Source organism: Coregonus clupeaformis, chromosome 30 (genome assembly GCF_020615455.1).
Source record: "Coregonus clupeaformis isolate EN_2021a chromosome 30, ASM2061545v1, whole genome shotgun sequence".
NCBI classification, from domain to species: domain Eukaryota; kingdom Metazoa; phylum Chordata; class Actinopteri; order Salmoniformes; family Salmonidae; genus Coregonus; species Coregonus clupeaformis.
In genome coordinates, this window is record NC_059221.1 from 20,144,333 (window position 1) to 20,166,402 (window position 22,070).

A 22,070-nucleotide genomic window follows, 5' to 3' on the forward strand; every position below is an offset into this window, starting at 1 on the left:
ACAACTACCTGTTGAATATAAAAGTATTAACCCCTCGTTCCATGTGTCTCTTCTCAGGCCGGTGGTAGCTGGCCCACTCCAAGAAAGTGAGATCAGGGAGACTCCTCCGCCCCCATTGGACATCGAGGGGGCACCGGCGTACTCCGTGCGGTCCATCTTGGATTCGAGATGTCGGATGGGGGGTCTCCAATATCTAGTGGAGTGGGAGGGGTACGGCCCGGAGGAGCGGTGCTGGGTGCCAAGGAGGGACATTTTGGACCCGTCTCTCCTGACGGAATTCCATCGTGGGCACCCGACGCATCCTGCTCCGCGTCCTCCTGGTCGTCCCCGAGGCCGGAGTCAGCGCACGTCTGGAGCCGCGCGTCAAGGGGGGGTACTGTCACGGTTTCGGCCGAGGCTGCCTCTCTTCCTTGCTCGGGCAGGCTTCGGCGTTCGTTGTCTCCGGAATACTAGCTGCCACCGTTGCATGTTTCTATGTTCGTTTGCTTTTGTCTAATTGTTGTCACACCTGTTTTCGTTTAGGTAATTAGTGTCCTATAAGTTCTCCTTGGGTTTGTGTTAGTGTTGTGTGTGATTGTTTTCACTGTCGTGCTTTGTTGCTGGATGTTTTGACTATTTGCTCGGTAGAGCTGTCCTCCATAGTTTGGAGAGTTTTGTCGCACCTGTCTGTGCGCCCGTTTTGTTTCGCCTGCGCGCGGAGTTTTGCCTTCGGGCTATTTAATGTTTGCACGGTGAGAGATTTCACTAAAGTCTTTGGAACTATACTTCTGCGTCCTGCGCCTGATTCCACCACCACACCCACTTACAACATCCTTGACAATGTTCTGGTAATATCTGAGCTGGCTAGCCAGCTAGATAGCTAACTAGCTAACAAGCTAGCAACAAACCAAAATATTGTCTATTGCTTTTAGTTGCCTGGCTTGTTAGAGTGACATATCCTAAATACATTTTAAAACTGATGGTTTTTTTTGTGACATAAATTGAGCATGTAACGTTGCTATTTGGACCCGGCTGCTGCGATGTCATGTGCCGTTTTTGTGTTTATACTTTTTCATTATGACAAGGACAAGTTTGATGTCGGACAACAACAATATAATGTTCATGATTTAATGCGTGGCAAAGTATACACCATCACAAAGAAATGCATTATTTATTTGTTTATGCAGGTCCTAAGAAACATTATAAGACTAATACAATTTTCTTTCAAAAGAATAGAATAGTATATTTTGAGTTGAATTATACTACATGGCTGCGCCATGCAAATTAATTAAATAGTTATTATTTTGTTCATTAAACAGACAAGACACACTTACATTCATTCCACTGCTCTGATCACAGTCAACCCACATATATTTTATAGTAAGAATTAATATAATAGATTATAACAGAATAAAATATAAATAATATCTTTCCCACAAAAATTGAGTGTCACAGACCGTGTGGAACCGCTGTCATATGACAAAAAAAGTGTATGTCACGCCCTGACCTTAGAGATCACCTGTATTCTCTGTTTGGTTAGGTCAGGGTGTGATTTGGATAGAATCTAGTGTATTCTATTTCTATGTTGGCCGGGTGTGGTTCCCAATCAGAGGCAGCTGTCCATCGTTGTCTCTGATTGGGGATCATACTTAGGCAGCCATTTAGCATACCTTTAGTTGTGGGATCTTGTTTCCGTTTCAGTTTAGGCTTGTTGCTGTTAGCGTTTAGAACTTCACGGTCAGTTGCTTTTGTTATTTTGTCAAGTGTTTATTTAATAAATTAAACATGTACGCATACCACGCTGCACCTTGGTCCAATCCTTTATACAACGAATGTGACAGTGTATTTTAAAACAGAGCCCATGTCCTAATTTTCTTTGCTGTAGAACCATTAGAATCTTCTCTTTCTGATCATGTAAAGAAATATACATTTCAGAAAGTAGCTTTTTTGATCCACGTTGGATGTGATCACACCATTGCGCGCTTTCTCTCCTTTCAAACTCCCCACCAGTTATTTTGGCTGAAGACAGATAGGCTCTTAGCGATTTGTAGTTTAAGTTAGAAACCTATGCATATTAACCCATCATTTATTAGCTAAATACAGTGGGGGAAAAAAGTATTTAGTCAGCCACCAATTGTGCAAGTTCTCCCACTTAAAAAGATGAGAGAGGCCTGTAATTTTCATCATAGGTACACGTCAACTATGACAGACAAAATTATTTTTAAAAATCCAGAAAATCACGTAGGATTTTTAATGAATTTATTTGCAAATTATGGTGGAAAATAAGTATTTGGTCAATAACAAAAGTTTCTCAATACTTTGTTGTATACCCTTTGTTGGCAATGACACAGGTCAAACGTTTTCTGTAAGTCTTCACAAGGTTTTCACACACTGTTGCTGGTATTTTGGCCCATTCCTCCATGCAGATCTCCTCTAGAGCAGTGATGTTTTGGGGCTGTGGCTGGGCAACACGGACTTTCAACTCCCTCCAAAGATTTTCTATGGGGTTGAGATCTGGAGACTGGCTAGGCCACTCCACGACCTTGAAATGCTTCTTACGAAGCCACTCCTTCGTTGCCCGGGCGGTGTGTTTGGGATCATTGTCATGCTGAAAGACCCAGCCACGTTTCATCTTCAATGCCCTTGCTGATGGAAGGAGGTTTTCACTCAAAATCTCACGATACATGGCCCCATTCATTCTTTCCTTTACACGGATCAGTCGTCTTGGTCCCTTTGCAGAAAAACAGCCCCAAAGCATGATGTTTCCACCCCCATGCTTCACAGTAGGTATGGTGTTCTTTGGATGCAACTCAGCATTCTTTGTCCTCCAAACACGACGAGTTGAGTTTTTAACAAAAAGTTCTATTTTGGTTTCATCTGACCATATGACATTCTCCCAATCCTCTTCTGGATCATCCAAATGCACTCTAGCAAACTTCAGACGGGCCTGGACATGTACTGGCTTAAGCAGGGGGACACGTCTGGCACTGCAGGATTTGAGTCACTGGCGGCATAGTGTGTTACTGATGGTAGGCTTTGTTACTTTGGTCCCAGCTCTCTGCAGGTCATTCACTAGGTCCCCCCGTGTGGTTCTGGGATATTTGCTCACCGTTCTTGTGATCATTTTGACCCCACGGGGTGAGATCTTGTGTGGAGCCCCAGATCGAGGGAGATTATCAGTGGTCTTGTATGTCTTTCATTTCCTAATAATTGCTCCCACAGTTGATTTCTTCAAACCAAGCTGCTTACCTATTGCAGATTTAGTCTTCCCAGCCTGGTGCAGGTCTACAATTTTGTTTCTGGTGTCCTTTGACAGCTCTTTGGTCTTGGCCATAGTGGAGTTTGGAGTGTGACTGTTTGAGGTTGTGGACAGGTGTCTTTTATACTGATGATAAGTTCAAACAGGTGCCATTAATACAGGTAACGAGTGGAGGACAGAGGAGCCTCTTAAAGAAGAAGTTACAGGTCTGTGAGAGCCAGAAATCTTGCTTGTTTGTAGGTGACCAAATACTTATTTTCCACCATAATTTGCAAATAAATTCATTAAAAATCCTACAATGTGATTTTCTGGAAAAAAATTCTAAATTTGTCTGTCATAGTTGACGTGTACCTATGATGAAAATTACAGGCCTCTCTCATCTTTTTAAGTGGGAGAACTTGCACAATTGGTGGCTGACTAAATACTTTTCCCCCCCACTGTATTTAGCTAATAAAGGGCCTTTAAATATTTACCTGTCAAAGTCAAGAAAAAAAGATGAAATGACAGTGTGCGTTCCACCAGGCTAAATGCCAAAGCATTTCTGTGACAATAGACAAGAACAGCTAAAGGACATAACTAGATACATTTAAATGGAGAAAATAAATGCATTAATTAAAAGCATTTCTGTGAAGCTTTGTGATTGACAAGAACAGGTTTGATGTCGGACAAAAACGGTGAAAAGCTATGTTTATACTGAGGGGTTAGTGGGAATTTTAAATACATTACCGCAATCATGACTAGGTCGGTTGGCGGAAATAAAAGTACAGGCTTTGTTGCCGGCAATACCTTTCAGATATAAAGAAAAGGCGGCAAAAAGTTGTCATGTTTGGAAAAGGGGTACTAATGAAACCGTACCTGAACATATCTGCTCCAACCTGGTGAATTTGATGTCCAGGGTCTTGTTGAGCCACTCCAGCAGCTCAAAACGGCTGCATTTCTCTGCAGTGGCATCTGATGTCTGGTCCGGGTCCACATTTGTCGCCATTTTTCTGTTACCTAGAAAATTACACAACACAGAGAAGTTTCACATGGACATCATAGCATTTCTTTCTTTTAAATCGAACATTTGCACCTGTGTGTAATTATTTAAACACAAGTGCTGGTTTAAAATATTATACACCAACAACTAAATGACAATCCTGTATTTAAGCCTATATTTCCGTGTGTCAAATGTGTATTTACCAGGGTCACATTTTTCTTCTTCTTGACAATAGTAAATCTGTAATCTGAAGCCATAACAGCCCCCAATCAGGCAAAAATAAGATGGGGACCAGTATCTCATAGGAAGGGACACAGCTCTATGTTGTCATACCAACTGATGTGCCTATCAGGATCATTCCTATCTTTTGGACCTCAACTTTTGGGAGGAAAAGTATAAATATATATATATATATATATATATATATATATATATATAGTGCATTTGGAAAGTATTCAGACCCCTTTACTTTTTCCACATTTTGTTACATTACAGACTTATTGTAAAATGGATTAAATCGTTTTTTTTCTCTCTCATCAATCTATACACAATACCCCATAATGACAAAGCAAAAATATTTTGAAAAACAGAAATATAACATTTACATAAGTATTCAGACCCTTTACTCAGTACTTTGTTGAAGCACCATTGGCAGCGATTACAGCCTTGATTCTTCTTTGGTATGACGCTACAAGGTTGGCACACCTGTATTTGGGGAGTTTCCCAATTTTCTATGCAGATCCTCTCAGGCTCTGTCAGGTTGGATGGGGAGCGTCGCTGCACAGCTATTTTCAGGTCTTTCCAGAGATGTTCGATCAGGTTCAACTTCGGGCTCTGGCTGAGCCACTCAAGGACATTCAGAGACTTGTCCCGAAGCCACTCCTGCGTTGTCCTGTTGGACGGTGAACTTTCGCCCCAGTTTGAGGTCCTGAGCGCTCTGGAGCAGGTTTTGCTCCGTTCATCTTTCCCTCGATCCTGACTAGTCACCCAGTCCCTGTCGCTGAAAAACATCCCCACAGCATGATGCTGCCACCACCATGTTTCACCATAGGGATGGTGCCAGGTTTCCTCCAGACGTGACACTTGGCATTCAGGCCAAAGAGTTCAATCTTGGTTTCTTTAGACCAGAGAATCTTGTTTCTCATGGTCTGAGAGTCCTTTAGGTGCCTTTTGGCAAACTCCAAGCGGGCTGTCATTTGCCTTTTACTGAGGCGTGGCTTCCGTCTCGCCACTCTACCATAAAGGCCTGATTGGTGGAGTGCTGCATAGATGGTTGTCCTTCTTTAAGGTTCTCCCATCTCCACAGAGGAACTCTGGAGCTCTGCCAGAGTGACCATCAGGTTCATGGTCACCTCCCTGACCAAGGCCCTTCTCCCCCGATTGCTCAGTTTGGCCGGGCAGCCAGCTCTAGGAAGAGTCTTGGTGGTTTCAAACTTCTTCCATTTAAGAATGATGGAGGCCACTGTGTTCTTGGGGACCTTCAATGCTACAGAAATGTTTTGGTGCCCTTCCCCATATCTGTGCCTCGACACAATCCTGTCTCGGAGCTCTACAAACAATTCCTTCGACCTCACGGCTTGGTTTTTGCTCTGACATGCACTGTCAACAGTGGAACTTTATATAGACAGGTGTGTGCCTTTCCAAATCATGTCCAATCAATTGAATTGACCCCAGGTGGACTCCAATCAAGTTGTAGAAACATCTCAAGGATGATTAATGGAAACAGGATGCACCTGAGCTCAATTTCGAGTCTCATAGCAAAGGGTCTGAATACTTATGTAAATAAGGGATTTTATTTTATTTTATAAATTAGCAAACATTTCAAAAACACTGTTTTTGCTTTGTCATTATGTGATATTGTGTGTAGATTGATGAGGATTTTTATTTATTTCATCAATTTTAGAATAAGGCTGTAACGTAACAAAATGTGGAAAAAGTGAAGGGGTCTGAATACTTTCCGAATGCACTGTATGATCATGGTTTGGAGGGCTTTCAGTTATGAATGTAAATACACAGCCTAGAATGAAATACTTAATAATATACAGTACCAGTCAAAATTTGGACACACCTACTCATTCAAGGGTTTTCTTTATTTTTACTATTTTCTACATTGTACAATGATAGTGAAGACATCAAAACTATGAAATAACACATATGGAATCATGTAGTAACCAAAAAAGTGTTAAACAAATCAAAATATATTTTATATTTCAGATTCTTCAAAGTAGCCACCCTTTGCCTTGATGACAGCTTTAATCAATCTTGGCATTCTCTCAACCAGCTTCACCTGGAATGCTTTTCCAACAGTCTTGAAGGAGTTGCCATATATGCTGAGCACTTGTTGGCTGCTTTTCCTTCACTCTGCGATCCAACTCATCCCAAACCATCTCAACTGGGTTGAGGTCGGGTGATTGTGGAGGCCAGGTCATCTGATGCAGCACTCCATCACTATCCTTCTTGGTCAAATTGCCCTTACACAGCCTGGAGGTGTGTTGGGCCATTGTCCTGTTGAAAAACAAATGATAGTCCCACTAAGCGCAACCAGATGGGATGGCGTATCGCTGCAGAATGCTGTGGTAGCCACGCTGGTTAAGTGTGCCTTGAATTCTAAGCAAAGCACCCCCACACCATCACACCTCCTCCCCCATGCTTCACAGTGGGAACCACACATGCGGAAATAATCAGTTCACCTACTCTGCGTCTCACAAAGACACAGCGGTTGGAACAAAAAATCTCACATTTGTACTCATCAGACCAAAGGACAGATTTCCACCGATCTAATGTCCATTGCTCGTGTTTCTTGGCCCAAGCAAGTCTCTTCTTATTATCAGTTGTCCTTTAGTAGTGGTTTCTTTGCAGCAATTCGACCATGAAGGCCTGATTCACGCAGTCTCCTCTGAACAGTTTATTTATTTATTTCACCTTTATTTAACCAGGTAAGCCAGTTGAGAACAAGTTCTCATTTACAACTGCGACCTGGCCAAGATAAAGCATAGCAGTGCGATAAAAACAACAACACAGAGTTACATATGGGGTAAAAAAACATAAAGTCAAAAAAATACAACAGAAAATATATATATACAGTGTGTGCAAATGTAGCAAGTTATGGAGGTAAGGCAATAAATAGGCTATAGTGCAAAATAATTACAATTAGTATTAACACTGGAATGCTAGATGTGCAAGAGATTATGTGCAAATAGAGATACTGGGGTGCAAAAGAGCAAAATAAATAACAATATAGGGATGAGGTAGTTGGGTGGGCTAATTTCAGATGGGCTGTGTACAGGTGCAGTGATCGGTAAGGTGCTCTGACAACTGACACTTAAAGTTAGTGAGGGAGATAAGAGTCTCCAGCTTCAGAGATTTTTGCAATTCGTTCCAGTCATTGGCAGCAGAGAACTGGAAGGAATGGCGGCCAAAGGAGGTGTTGGCTTTGGGAATGACCAGTGAGATATACCTGCTGGAGCGCAGACTACGGGTGGGTGCTGCTATGGTGACCAATGAGCTAAGATAAGGCGGGGATTTGCCTAGCAGTGATTTATAGATGGCCTGGAGCCAGTGGGTTTGACGACGAACATGTAGTGAGTACCAGCCAACAAGAGCGTACAGGTCACAGTGGTGGGTAGTGTATGGGGCTTTGGAGACAAAACGGATGGCACTGTGATAGACTACATCCAATTTGCTGAGTAGAGTGTTGGAGGCTATATCGCCGAAGTCAAGGATCGGTAGGATAGTCAGTTTTACGAGGGCATGTTTGGCAGCATGAGTGAAGGAGGCTTTGTTGCGAAATAGGAAGCCGATTCTAGATTTAACTTTGGATTGGAGATTCTTAATGTGAGTCTGGAAGGAGAGTTTACAGTCTAACCAGACACCTAGGTATTTGTAGTTGTCCACATACTCTAGGTCAGACCCGTCGAGAGTGGTGATTCTAGTCGGGTGAGATGTGTCTGTTACTTGAACTCTGTGAAGCATTTATTTGGGATGCAATTTCTGAGGCTGGTAACTCTAATGAACTTATCCTCTGCAGCAGAGGTAACTCTGGGTCTTCCTTTCCTGTGGCGGTCCTCATGAAAGCCAGTTTCATCATAGCACTTGATGGTTTTTGAGACTGCACTTGAATAAACTTTTTCCAGACTGTCTTAACGTAATGATGGACTGTCGTTTCTCTTTGCTTATTTGAGCTGTTCTTGCCATAATATGGACTTGGTATTTTACCAAATAGGGCTATCTTCTGTATACCAACCCTACCTTGTCACAACACAACTTATTGGCTCAAACGCATTAAGAAGGAAAGAAATTCCACAAGTTAATTTAAATGTATTCCAGGTGACTACCTCATGAAGCTGGTTGAGAGAATGCCAAGAGTGTGCAAAGCTGTCATCAAGGCAAAGGGTGGCTACTTTGAAGAATCTCAAATATAAAATATATTTTGATTTGTTTAACACTTTTATGGTTACTACATGATTCCATATGTGTTATTTCATAGTTTTGATATCTTCACTATTATTCTACAATGTAGAAAATAGTAAAAATAAAGAAAAACCCTTGAATGAGTAGGTGTGTCCAAACTTTTGACTGGTACTGTATATATATTTTGTTGTTGTTGTTTTCTATCAGAAAATGACATGTTTGACATTCAGAAAAACATATTGGTCAAGCTCAGGCACTTAAATCCTAATAATTATAGGCAGATTGTTCACACATGGACCATGAGATAGTTATTTGTATGTCCCTAACAGGGTGGAACTATCTGAAAGTGTTAACAATGCATGTACAGTACATATCTAGATAAAAAAATATCTAAGACATCAAATATCCCTTATTCTATCACATACATTTTTTTCTTCATTACATTTTACTCATTTAGCAGACGCTCTTATCCAGAGCGACTTACAGTTAGTGAGTGCATACATTTTTTCATACTGGCTCCGCGTGGGAATCGAACCCACAACCCGGGCGTTGCAAGCGCCATGCTCTACCAACTGAGCTACACGGGGCCACGATTATTGAGTGAAACTTTTCAGAACGAGCGCTTGATTTGCACCATATATATATACAGTGGGGAAAAAAAGTATTTAGTCAGCCACCAATTGTGCAAGTTCTCCCACTTAAAAAGATGAGAGAGGCCTGTAATTTTCATCATAGGTACACGTCAACTATGACAGACAAATTGAGAAAAAAAAATCCAGAAAATCACATTGTAGGATTTTTAATGAATTTATTTGCAAATTATGGTGGAAAATAAGTATTTGGTCACCTACAAACAAGCAAGATTTCTGGCTCTCACAGACCTGTAACTTCTTCTTTAAGAGGCTCCTCTGTCCCCCACTCGTTACCTGTATTAATGGCACCTGTTTGAACTTGTTATCAGTATAAAAGACACCTGTCCACAACCTCAAACAGTCACACTCCAAACTCCACTATGGCCAAGACCAAAGAGCTGTCAAAGGACACCAGAAACAAAATTGTAAACCTGCACCAGGCTGGGAAGACTGAATCTGCAATAGGTAAGCAGCTTGGTTTGAAGAAATCAACTGTGGGAGCAATTATTAGGAAATGGAAGACATACAAGACCACTGATAATCTCCCTCGATCTGGGGCTCCACGCAAGATCTCACCTCATGGGGGTCAAAATGATCACAAGAACGGTGAGCAAAAATCCCAGAACCACACGGGGGGACCTAGTGAATGACCTGCAGAGAGCTGGGACCAAAGTAACAAAGCCTACCATCAGTAACACACTACGCCGCCAGGGACTCAAATCCTGCAGTGCCAGACGTGTCCCCCTGCTTAAGCCAGTACATGTCCAGGCCCGTCTGAAGTTTGCTAGAGTGCATTTGGATGATCCAGAAGAGGATTGGGAGAATGTCATATGGTCAGATGAAACCAAAATAGAACTTTTTTGGTAAAAACTCAACTCGTCGTGTTTGGAGGACAAAGAATGCTGAGTTGCATCCAAAGAACACCATACCTACTGTGAAGCATGGGGGTGGAAACATCATGCTTTGGGGCTGTTTTTCTGCAAAGGGACCAGGACGACTGATCCATGTAAAGGAAAGAATGAATGGGGCCATGTATCGTCAGATTTTGAGTGAAAACCTCCTTCCATCAGCAAGGGCATTGAAGATGAAACGTGGCTGGGTCTTTCAGCATGACAATGATCCCAAACACACCGCCCGGGCAACGAAGGAGTGGCTTCGTAAAAAGCATTTCAAGGTCCTGGAGTGGCCTAGCCAGTCTCCAGATCTCAACCCCATAGAACATCTTTGGAGGGAGTTGAAAGTCCGTGTTGCCCAGCGACAGCCCCAAAACATCACTGCTCTAGAGGAGATCTGCATGGAGGAATGGGCCAAAATACCAGCAACAGTGTGTGAAAACCTTGTGAAGACTTACAGAAAACGTTTGACCTGTGTCATTGCCAACAAAGGGTATATAACAAAGTATTGAGAAACTTTTGTTATTGACCAAATACTTATTTTCCACCATAATTTGCAAATAAATTCATTAAAAATCCTACAATGTGATTTTCTGGGAAAAAAAATCTCATTTTGTCTGTCATAGTTGACGTGTACCTATGATGAAAATTACAGGCCTCTCTCATCTTTTTAAGTGGGAGAACTTGCACAATTGGTGGCTGACTAAATACTTTTTTTCCCCACTGTATTTGTTTTTATAAGAGTGAATAACAATATAATCTGCTCAACATTTCTACATGTTTAGTTGACCCCTTCTAGCTACACAAGTTACCACAAAGATATGCAGAACATTTGATGGTATTGTTAAATTATGATTTTTAAATACCGACCTAACAGTGTGGAATTAAGCTTAACAGGGTGGAAAGCAATAACACCAATAATGAATACAAGATTTAAACAACAAAATATATTTGATTAACTTTTACATCTGTGAAATGGTTGACAAATATTACACCTATAATAAGACTGAATATTGTCCATCAGTTTACATCACTTTCTATTTATTTCATTTGTAATATTTTGTTCTGTCTTTTAAATAACATCGTCAACCTGAGTTCATAAACAACATGAAAATAGATTATTATGTATATATTGTGATGTCACGAGAGGCTGTGTCCTGGAGGGACGTTACATCCCCCTGAGATGGCTGCAAACCCAGACAGCTATGGCTCCATCTGCTGGTATGGTCGGGAACTCCAACCCTCTATGGCCAATCTTCCCACGCAGCTGAAACCAATCAGGAGCTGATGAGCTGGAGGTTTGTTGAAGGGAAGAGACACGGTCTCCAAGCTGGGCTCTCTGGAGGACAAGAGTGCTGCACGTCCACTTCCATGAGGAATATAAGGATTTGGAGATACTTACCTTTGGGAAATACTCACCTTTGGATATATGCACCTGTGGAAATACGTGTGGGACATTTGGAAGGACGTTTTGCTGGGTTGGCCACTAGCTGCAACGTGGAAGACAGTAAGACTGGGGAAAAGTTATTTGGGCGAGGGAGAGGTATGATTTTGGATGTGGAAGAGACATCCCTGAACTGTTAGCCCTTAAGAGCCACCAGAGAACAGTATTGTGTTATAATTTCGTTAGTTTCCCAAGACCTTTAATAAAATCCTTGTTTTGGTTGAACCTGGTCTCCTTGCACTACTTGAGCAATCCCGCTGAAAGCTGTGTAGCCTCTCGTGACATCACAGATGGTGGAGAATACAGGCACGCTCAAGCGTTAATAGTGCATGTCAGAGGAGGATACCGAAGGTTTGATCACCCAGTTTTCCAAGTTGGCCGTAGGCTCCCCGCCCGACTGAAATGGAGGACATATTGAAAGCCCTTGTTGCTGGCCAGCAAGCCCAGATGCAAGCAAACGTGGCTCTCTTGGAGGAGCAAAAGAAAGCCAACCTTCTGAAGGCAGAGGAATTGCAGTTGCAGAGACAGAGGGTGGTCCAAAATACCCGCCCAATAAAGGCAAGTGACTTTATATCTAAGATGGGAGCTACCGATGACATTGAGGCATACCTGCATGCATTTGAGGCCACGGCCACTAGGGAAGCCTGGCCCAAGCAACAGTGGGTTGGTCTGTTAGCCCCCTTTCTAACCGGGGAAGCGCTGAATGCTGTCCGGGACCTGGGCCCTGACCAGGTTACTGACTATGATGCCCTGAAGTCTGAGATCCTCAGCAGATATGGACTCACAAAGTTTGGTATGGCCCAGCGCTTTCACAGCTGGACCTTCCAACCAGACCAACCTCCTCGGGCGCAGATGCATGAACTTGTCCGAATCGCAAGGAAATGGCTGGATCCGCAGAGGAATACAGCAGCGGCGGTGGTGGAGGCCGTTGTGGTGGATCGTTACCTACGCGCCCTGCCTTATGAGGCAAAACGGTTCATCAGTCAACAGGCCTTGACCACGGCTGATCTGACCGTGGAAGCTGTGGAAAAGTACCAGGCCACAGCGGAGATGCTGAATGCTTCCCGAAAAGACCCCAGGAGTGCGGCCCCACCACAAATGGGAAGAACCCGTCCAAAGGACCCCAAGGTCTCGAACCCAGCCACGTCAGGACTTATCCCGGCTCCAGGGGGAGCCAGAAACCAGGCGGGTCCAAGAAGAGTACACCAGGAGGGGGAAACTCGACAGTGTTACCGGTGTGGGGAGATGGGACATATCTCCTGGCAGTGTGGGAAACCAGCCGAGGAACCTATGCCCACTGCGGAGTCCTCCAGCTCAGCACCCACACACCGTTTTGCCTCGCTCTTGGGAGTCGTAGATGGCGGCCCCGATCGACCCCCCACCTGCCCGGTAACTGTGAATCACCATGATGTGGAGGCCTTACTGGATTCTGGTAGCCGGGCCACCCTGGTGCGTAAGGATTTGGTGGGCCCAACGTGTCTGACCCCCGGGGAAAGTCCTCCCAGTTTCCTGTGTCCATGGGGACACCAGAGAATACCCCATTACTGAACTTACAATGACCAGCACACGGGGAACCATACACACGACGGCGGGGGTGGTTGATTCCCTCCCCGTCCCTGTCCTAATTGGACGAGACTGCCCAGCCTTTTACCCACTCTGGAGAGAGTCTCAGGAGAGGATAACCCGAGTACCTCGGAAACGGAGAGGCAAGACTCATCCTGAGAAGGCTCCGGTGCAATCCTCCGAGTTACTCACTCCCGCCCGGGCTCTGATAGGGATGGCAGGTGCCCAGACCGACACCGAGACTGGTCCGGATACGGGAGAAGAGAACGCAGCCCAGGAAAGTGCTCCGTTCTCCAGTGAAGAAGACGTCCCAGGCACCCAAGAGCTTCCCCCTCTCACAGGCCAGTATGGTACGGCTCAATTACAAGATCCTACTCTTGCAAATGCCTTAAGAAATGTGCAGGTATTAGAAGGTGTAGTGTTAGGTGATAAGACAACCCCTACTTACCCCCATTTCGCAGTAAACCGGGGGTTAGTATATCAGATAGTCAAGAAAAATGAGGAAGTGCATGAACAGCTCCTCGTGCCACAGCCCTATCGGGCCACAGTACTCAACCTAGCCCACACACACCCGCTAGGGGCCCACTTGGGGGTAGAGAAGACTAAGGAAAGAATCATGCAACGTTTCTTTTGGCCAGGAGTACACAAAGAGATAGAGAACTACTGCCGTAGTTGCCCTGAGTGTCAGCAGGTTGCGCCAAAGCCCACATATAGAAACCCGCTCATTCCCTTGCCCATTATCGAAACTCCTTTTGAGAGGATTGGATTAGACATAGTCGGGCCCTTACCGAAAAGTGCCAGGGGACATCAATACATTCTGGTCATTCTGGACTATGCGTCCCGGTACCCGGAGGCCATTCCGCTGAGGAAGGCTACATCCAGACAAATCGCCAAGGAGCTGTTCCGTCTCTCAACTAGTCTGGGAATCCCAAAAGAGATATTGACGGACCAAGGGACGCCATTCATGTCCAGGGTGATGAAAGAACTCTGTGCTTTACTGAAAATCAAACAGCTGAGAACCTCGGTCTACCACCCCCAGACAGATGGCCTAGTCGAACGTTTTAACAAAACACTAAAATCCATGCTGCGGAAAGCGGTAGGGGAAGATGGGCGCAACTGGGATCAGCTGTTACCATACATATTATTTGCGGTGAGAGAGGTACCTCAGTCTTCTACTGGTTTTTCACCCTTTGAGCTCTTGCTTTCCTACAGACCCAGAGGACTGCTCGACATCGCCAAGGAGGCCTGGGAGGAGCAGCCATGCCAACAGCGGACACTGATCGACCATGTAGGGGCTATGAGGGAGAGAATGAAGGCCATCTATCCCATGATGCGGGAACACCTGGAGGCCAGTCAGCGGCAACAGCAAGCCTCCTACAACAGATCTGCTCAACCCAGGGAGTTTAAGCCGGGGGACAGAGTGCTGGTCCTGGTGCCAACCGTTGAGTGCAAATTCCTGGCAACCTGGCAAGGACCATATGAGGTCATTGAACGCATGGGAGAAGTAAACTACAAGGTGAGGCAACCAGATAAAAGGAAAACTGAGCAGATTTATCATGTTAACCTTTTAAAGAAGTGGCACGCCAGAGAGGCGCTGTTCAGCTCTCTACCCCCCACAGAGACCCAGGAACCGGCGCGAGAAGAGGTTCAGCTGGGTCCAAATCTGTCCCCACATCAACGACAGATGGCCCTGGAACTCGTGGAGCAGAACCAGGATGTCTTCTCCTCCCTTCCCGGTCACACAGAGGTGGTCCAACATGAGATCCGCACCATGCCTGGCCGAACGGTAAACCAGCGCCCGTACCGCGTGCCAGAGGCTCGTAAAGTGGTTATACAGAAGGAGGTAAGGAAGATGCGGGAGTTGGGAGTAATCGAAGAGTCCCACAGTGCCTGGGCAAGTCCCATCGTACTAGTTCCCAAGCCAGACGGTTCAGTACGATTTTGTAATGACTATCGAAAGTTGAATGAAGTGTCTGAATTTGATGCATACCCAATGCCTCGTGTCGATGATTTAATAGACTCCTTGGGGCATGCTCGTTTCCTAACCACTCTTGATCTCACAAAAGGCTACTGGCAGGTGCCCTTGACCCCGGCGTCTAAGGAGAAGACAGCCTTTGCCACCCCGGAGGGGCTCTACCAGTATACCCGACTTCCGTTTGGTCTCCACGGGGCACCTGCCACGTTCCAACGCCTGATGGATCGAGTCCTTGCGCCCCCACAAGAGGTACGCAGCGGCTTATTTGGATGATGTTGTTATACAAAGTCAGGATTGGGCCAGCCACCTACCCCGGGTACAAGCGGTGCTGGATTCGCTCAGGGAAGCAGGGCTCACGGCAAACCCGAAGAAGTGCAAGGTGGCCTTCAGTGAGACAAACTACCTGGGGTACACCATTGGGCGGGGGGTTGGTCAAACCACAGGAAGCCAAACTGCGGGCCATACAGGACTGGCCGCAGCCCATCAACAAGAAGCAAGTAAGGTCATTTTTGGGCCTCGCTGGCTACTATAGACGCTTTATTGCAGATTTTGCTACCATAGCTGCACCGTTGACGGAGCTGACGACCAAACGCCACTCACGAATGGTGAAGTGGAACCCTGCGGCGGAGGCGGCTTTCCTCAACCTGAAGCGAGCACTCTGCTCCAGTCCGATCCTGGTGGCACCAGACTTCAAGAAGGAATTCATTGTCCAAGCGGATGCTTCGGAGGTGGGTCTGGGGGCTGTCCTCACCCAGGCACATGACGGTGAAGAACATCCCATTCTCTACCTAAGCAGAAAGTTACTTCCAAGAGAGAAGAACTATTCAACGGTGGAGAAAGAATGTCTGGCTGTAGTCTGGGCCCTGGAGTCCCTTCGGTTCTATCTCCTGGGCCGACGTTTCATGGTGGTATCTGATCACGCCCCTCTGCAGTGGATGGCCAAGAACAAGGAATCAAACAGTAGAGTAACCAGATGGTTTTTGAGCTTGCAACCGTTTAACTTTTCTGTTGTCCACAGGGCTGGCAAGCACCACGGCAATGCGGACGCCCTCTCCCGGCGTGATGCCTTCTTCGCTGCCTTTACCCGACGAGGACGTCGGTCCCGAGGAGGGGGATGTGTGATGTCACGAGAGGCTGTGTCCTGGAGGGACGTTACATCCCCCTGAGATGGCTGCAAACCCAGACAGCTATGGCTCCATCTGCTGGTATGGTCGGGAACTCCAACCCTCTATGGCCAATCTTCCCACGCAGCTGAAACCAATCAGGAGCTGATGAGCTGGAGGTTTGTTGAAGGGAAGAGACACGGTCTCCAAGCTGGGCTCTCTGGAGGACAAGAGTGCTGCACGTCCACTTCCATGAGGAATATAAGGATTTGGAGATACTTACCTTTGGGAAATACTCACCTTTGGATATATGCACCTGTGGAAATACGTGTGGGACATTTGGAAGGACGTTTTGCTGGGTTGGCCACTAGCTGCAACGTGGAAGACAGTAAGACTGGGGAAAAGTTATTTGGGCGAGGGAGAGGTATGATTTTGGATGTGGAAGAGACATCCCTGAACTGTTAGCCCTTAAGAGCCACCAGAGAACAGTATTGTGTTATAATTTCGTTAGTTTCCCAAGACCTTTAATAAAATCCTTGTTTTGGTTGAACCTGGTCTCCTTGCACTACTTGAGCAATCCCGCTGAAAGCTGTGTAGCCTCTCGTGACATCACAATATATACAGTGCCTTCAGAATGTATTCATACCCCTTGACTTATTCCACATTTTGTTGTGTTACAGCCTGAATTCAAAATGGATTACATTTTTCTTACCCATCTACACACAATACCCCATAATGACAAAGTGAACAAATGTTTTTTGAAATTGTTCAGTTCAGTGAATGCCTAAATTCAACACACCTTGTCTTACAGATCAGTTCTGTTTGATTATTCAATCAAAAACATGAAGTGCATGTGGCACTCCAGGACGAGGGTTGCCTACTACCCCTACTCAAAGAGCTTTCCACACCTGGATTGTGCAACATTATTCTTTAAAAAATACTTCAAACTCTGTCAAATTGGTTGCTGATCATTGCTAGAAAATCATTTTCAGGTCTTGCCATAGATTTTCAAGTAGATTTAAGCCGAAACTGTAACTCAGCCACTCATGATAATTCACTGTCTTCTTGGTAAGCAAATCCAGTGTAGATTTGGCTTTGTGTTTTAGGTTATTGTCCTGCTGAAACGTGAATTCACCTCCTAGTGTCTGGTGGAAAGCAGACTGAACCAGATTTTCCTCTAGGATTTTGCCTGTGCTTAGCTCCATTCTGTTTCTTTTTTATCCTGAAAAACTCCCCTGTTCCAAATATCTCTAACAGTTTCCCCAGTGTGAGTTTTTTTATGCGCGTAATTATCTATAGGCTATGTTTCAACTTGTCAATTTCAAATTATTTTCTAACAAGTTTTATTTTCTAACAACAGTTGAGGTGTGTTTCGCCTACTCATTAATTCACATAAGAAGTAGCCCATTTCACTGTTGCGGACAATGTATGTTTGAGGCTTTACTGAGCCAGACAAACTTCTCTCTTCGATGAGAGCCCAAGCACTTCCCCAGTGTTTCCCCAGATCAAGTATGAAGACATTTGCGCATCTCTAGTCAGAACAGGCCTTGCACTAACTTTTTTCCCCTTTTCTGTCTGGCGCCCGCATTGCCTTCATTGTTGTTTTCCTTACAAATAATAACTTTGGACATGTGTGCATTCCTATCAAAGTAAGTGCCTTATTTTCTGTATATCGTGTTGTTGTTTCTACTGTAGCATACCGTATGAATGTATAGAGCAGAAAAGTATTTACTGTTTTATTCACCTTTTCAAGTACTGGTGACAAATCATGCATTCTGATTCTTGCATATATTGTAATAGACACATATGATGTGTGTAAAATACTTTTTGAAGGTTGTACTGATTATGATGAGCTAATGCTAAGCTATTTGCCAGCTATGTGTGGCGCCATGTTTGTTGACATTATACAATACATTCTGGTTGTCACGTAAGCGTCTGTCAGACCAAAGATTTTATAACAAAACTAGGTGAAGGGATAGTTCACTCGACTGACTTATGGTGCTTTCAAGACAACTCGGAAAAATACTATGTCAAATCATGACGTCAGTGATCTTCAGGTCGGAGCTATAGAAAAAGGCCTGAGTTCCCAAATTGGAATTCCGAGTTAGATTAACTTTTTTTTTTTTTTTTTCAGAGTTCCCAGTTGTCTTGAGCGCACTGAAGTCGGAAGTCTGAGATTTCAGAGTTCCCAGTTGTTTCAGATTGTAACTCTGGTACCTCAGGGTTGCCAGCTCAGACCCCCCTTTCAGGGGTTTTATTTTTATTTAGCTTATAAACTTCTCCTGTGTTCGCCCCCCATTTATTGATAAATCCCCCATCATAGTAATATCATATGCCCCCATGATACCTTCCCCCATTTCTACCCGCCATGGGCTTGGAAACCCCCCATAAATTAAATAAACCCCCCCAAAATGGTTTCATCCCTGTTTAGCTTTCGCAATACAATTAGGCTTGTATTTGGGGTGATGATCTGTGAGGTGATAACATTTTATTTGCTTTGTGACTTGTAAAAAACTGTACACGACTTGTCAAGTCATGTGCTCCTGTTCTTGTATTCACTGTAACAAGTACATCGAAGATTTGTAATATGCTGAAAAGTGGTCAAACTAAGTTAATATTTTTCAGGTAATGGGCACAGCCATCTTTGACTTTGTTTATTTGCATCTTATAATGAATAGCATTCTGGGATTAGGGAGTTTTCGCTTGTCAAACATAAACAAACATGGCTGCCATCATAAAGAATTTAGCTGCTGTTAGCTTAGCTGACACGCATTTCTTTTCTAAACAATATTACATTTCGCCCTTGTGCTCACCAGAGATGTGGTACATTGTAAACAAGTCTAGCTGTTAGGTCGCTAACTTATATATAGTTTTTAGTCAGCGCAACCTGTTATTTAGACTGGTTTACGGAAAGAGTTTGGCAGTGGATGTGTTCTGTGTGATGCTTGGATGATGAAGTTCGCATTGATTTTTTACAATAAAAGGTGAAATTGAGGAATAAAGTTGTGAAAACCTTTATTTCCCATCAATAGAAAACATTGTTTTGATGCTTTTCAGACAGCAATGCTGTTTAGACGCGTTTGTTGCATCCTACGTTCTGTTGCTACTGTTCCAATCACATATTTGCGATGGTACACTGCAGGGACCACTCAACGATGATCACAAATATGTGATTGTACGCCTCAAAGGAGTAACGATTACAAACTATACTTGAAAATATGGAGAGTGATACTCAGTAATGTGTTTTATTGGATTTTCCCCAAACATAACACCTTGTATTCAGGACAAAAAATGTATTGCTTTGCCACATTATTTGCAGTATTAATTTAGTGCTTTGTTGCAAACAGGATGCATGTTTTGGAATATTTTTTATTCTGTACAGGCTTCCTTTTTTTTTTACTCTGTCAATTAGGTTAGTATTGTGGAATAACTATACTGTTCTCACTTTTCTCCTATCACAGCCATTAAACTCTGTAACTGTTTTAAAGTCACCATTGGCCTCATGGGGAAATCCCTGAGCGGTTTCCTTCCTTTCCGGAAACTGAGTTAGGAAGGATTCCTGTATATTTGTAGTGACTGGATGTATTAATACACCATCCAAAGTGTAATTAATAATGTCACCAAGCTCAAAAGGACATTCAATGTCTTTTTTTTTTTTTTTTTTACCCATCTACCAATAGGTGCCCTTCTTTGCGAGGCATTGGAAAACCTCCCTGGTCTTTGTGCTTGAATATGTGCTTGAAATTCACTGTTTGACTGAGGGGCCTTACAGATAATTGAATGTGTAGGGAACAGAGTTGAGGAAGTCATTCAAAAATCATGTTAAGCACTATTATTGCACACAACATGAGTCCATTCAACTTATTATGTGACTTGTTAAGCAAAGTTTTGCTCCTGAACATATTTAGGCTTGCCATAACAAAAGGGTTGAATACCTATTAACTCAAGACATTTCAGCTTTTCATTTTTAATTAGTTTGTAAAAATTTCAAAAAACAGAATTCCACTTTGACATTCTGTGGTATTGTCTATAGGCCAGTGACAAAGTTAAGGGGCGTGAATACTTTCTGAAGGCACTTTATATTGTTGCTAGCTAATTACATTACAATTACTAATTACAATTATATATACATTTCATTACAATTACTTGGAAATTAAAATGGATTTTTGGGGGGTTTGTATCATTTGATTTACACAACATGCCTACCACTTTGAAGATGCAACATATTTTTTATTGTCAAACAAACAAGAAATAAGACAAAAAAACAGAAAACTTGAGCGTGCATAACTATTCATCCCCCCAAAGTCAATACTTTGTAGAGCCACCTTTTGCAGCAATTACAGCTGCAAGTCTCTTGGGGTATGTCTCTATAAGCTTCGCACATCTAGCCACTGGGATTTTTGCCCATTCTTCAAGGCAAAACTGCTCCAGCTCCTTCAAGTAATCTTTAAGTCATACCCCAGATTCTCAATTGGATTGAGGTCTGGGCTTTGACTCGGCCATTCCAAGACATTTAAATGTTTCCCCTTAAACCACTCAAGTGTTGCTTTAGCAGTATGCTTAGGGTCATTGTCCTGCTGGAAGGTGAACCTCCGTCCCAGTCTCAAATCTCTGGAAGACTGAAACAGGTTTCCCTCAAGAATTTCCCTGTATTTAGCGCCATCCATCATTCCTTCAATTCTGACCAGTTTCCCAGTCGCTGCCGATGAAAAATGTTCTCGGGGTGATGAGAGGTGTTGGGTTTGCGCCAGACATAGCGTTTTCCTTGATGGCCAAAAAGCTCAATTTTAGTCTCATCTGACCAGAGTACCTTCCATATGTTTGGGGAGTCTCCCACATGGCTTTTGGCGAACACCAAACGTGTTTGCTTATTTTTTTCTTTAGGCAATGGCTTTTTTCTGGACAATCTTCCGTAAAGCCCAGGTCTGTGGCGTTTACGGCTTAAAGTGTTCCTATGGACAGATACTCCAATCTCCGCTGTGGAGCTTTGCAGCTCCTTCAGGGTTATCTTTGGTCTCTTTGTTGCCTCTCTGATTAATGCCCTCCTTGCCAGGTCTGTGAGTTTTGGTGGGCGGCCCTCTCTTGGCAGGTTTGTTGTGGTGCCATATTCTTTCCATTTTTTTATAATGGATTTAATGGTGCTCCGTGGGATGTTCAAAGTTTCTGATATTTTTTTTATAACCCAACCCTGATCTGTACTTCTCCACAACTTTGTCATGACTTGTTTGGAGAGCTCCTTGGTCTTCATGGTGCTGCTTGCTTGGTGGTGCCCCTTGCTTAGTGGTGTTGCAGACTCTGGGGCCTTTCAGAACAGGTCTATATATATACTGAGATCATGTGACAGATCATGTGACACTTAGATTGCACACAGGTGGACTTTATTTAACTAATTATGTGACTTCTGAACGTAATTGGTTGCACCAGATCTTATTTAGGGGCTTCATAGCAAATGGAGTGAATACATTTGCACACACCACTTTTCCGGTATTTATTTTTTTGAATTATCCTCAGGCGGACTGTGAAAATGTAAGTCTGTGACTTCTGTACTGCATGTAATATATTGTGTTGTGTTTGTGTATTTTTATGCTGACGTCATGAAATGAATTTCCATGTCAAATCAAAACAAATGTTATTGTCCGCATACAAATTTTTTGCAGATGTGTTCCTAGCTCCAACAGTGCAGTAATATCTAACAATACACACAAATCTAAAAGTATAAGAATAGAATTAAGAAATATATATTATTAGGACGAGCAATGTCGGAGTCCGGGGTATAAATACAGTATAGTCATTCCATGGTTTTTCTTTATTTTTACTATTTTCTACATTGTAG

At 43.7% G+C, this 22,070-nt stretch overlaps 1 protein-coding gene across 4 annotated transcripts in view; it reads right to left on the bottom strand.

The window, feature by feature from the left end:
* LOC121545683 (DNA (cytosine-5)-methyltransferase 3A) overlaps positions 1-22,070 on the bottom strand; it is a 47,687-nt gene that overhangs the window by 22,016 nt on the left and 3,601 nt on the right. For all 4 annotated transcript variants that reach the window (XM_041856435.1, XM_041856433.1, XM_041856434.1 and 1 more), the window contains exon 2: positions 4,094-4,234. In XM_041856435.1, coding sequence (XP_041712369.1) covers positions 4,094-4,223 — 130 coding nt within the window. In that variant the 5' untranslated portion in view covers positions 4,224-4,234. The remainder of the gene's footprint in view (positions 1-4,093; positions 4,235-22,070) is intronic.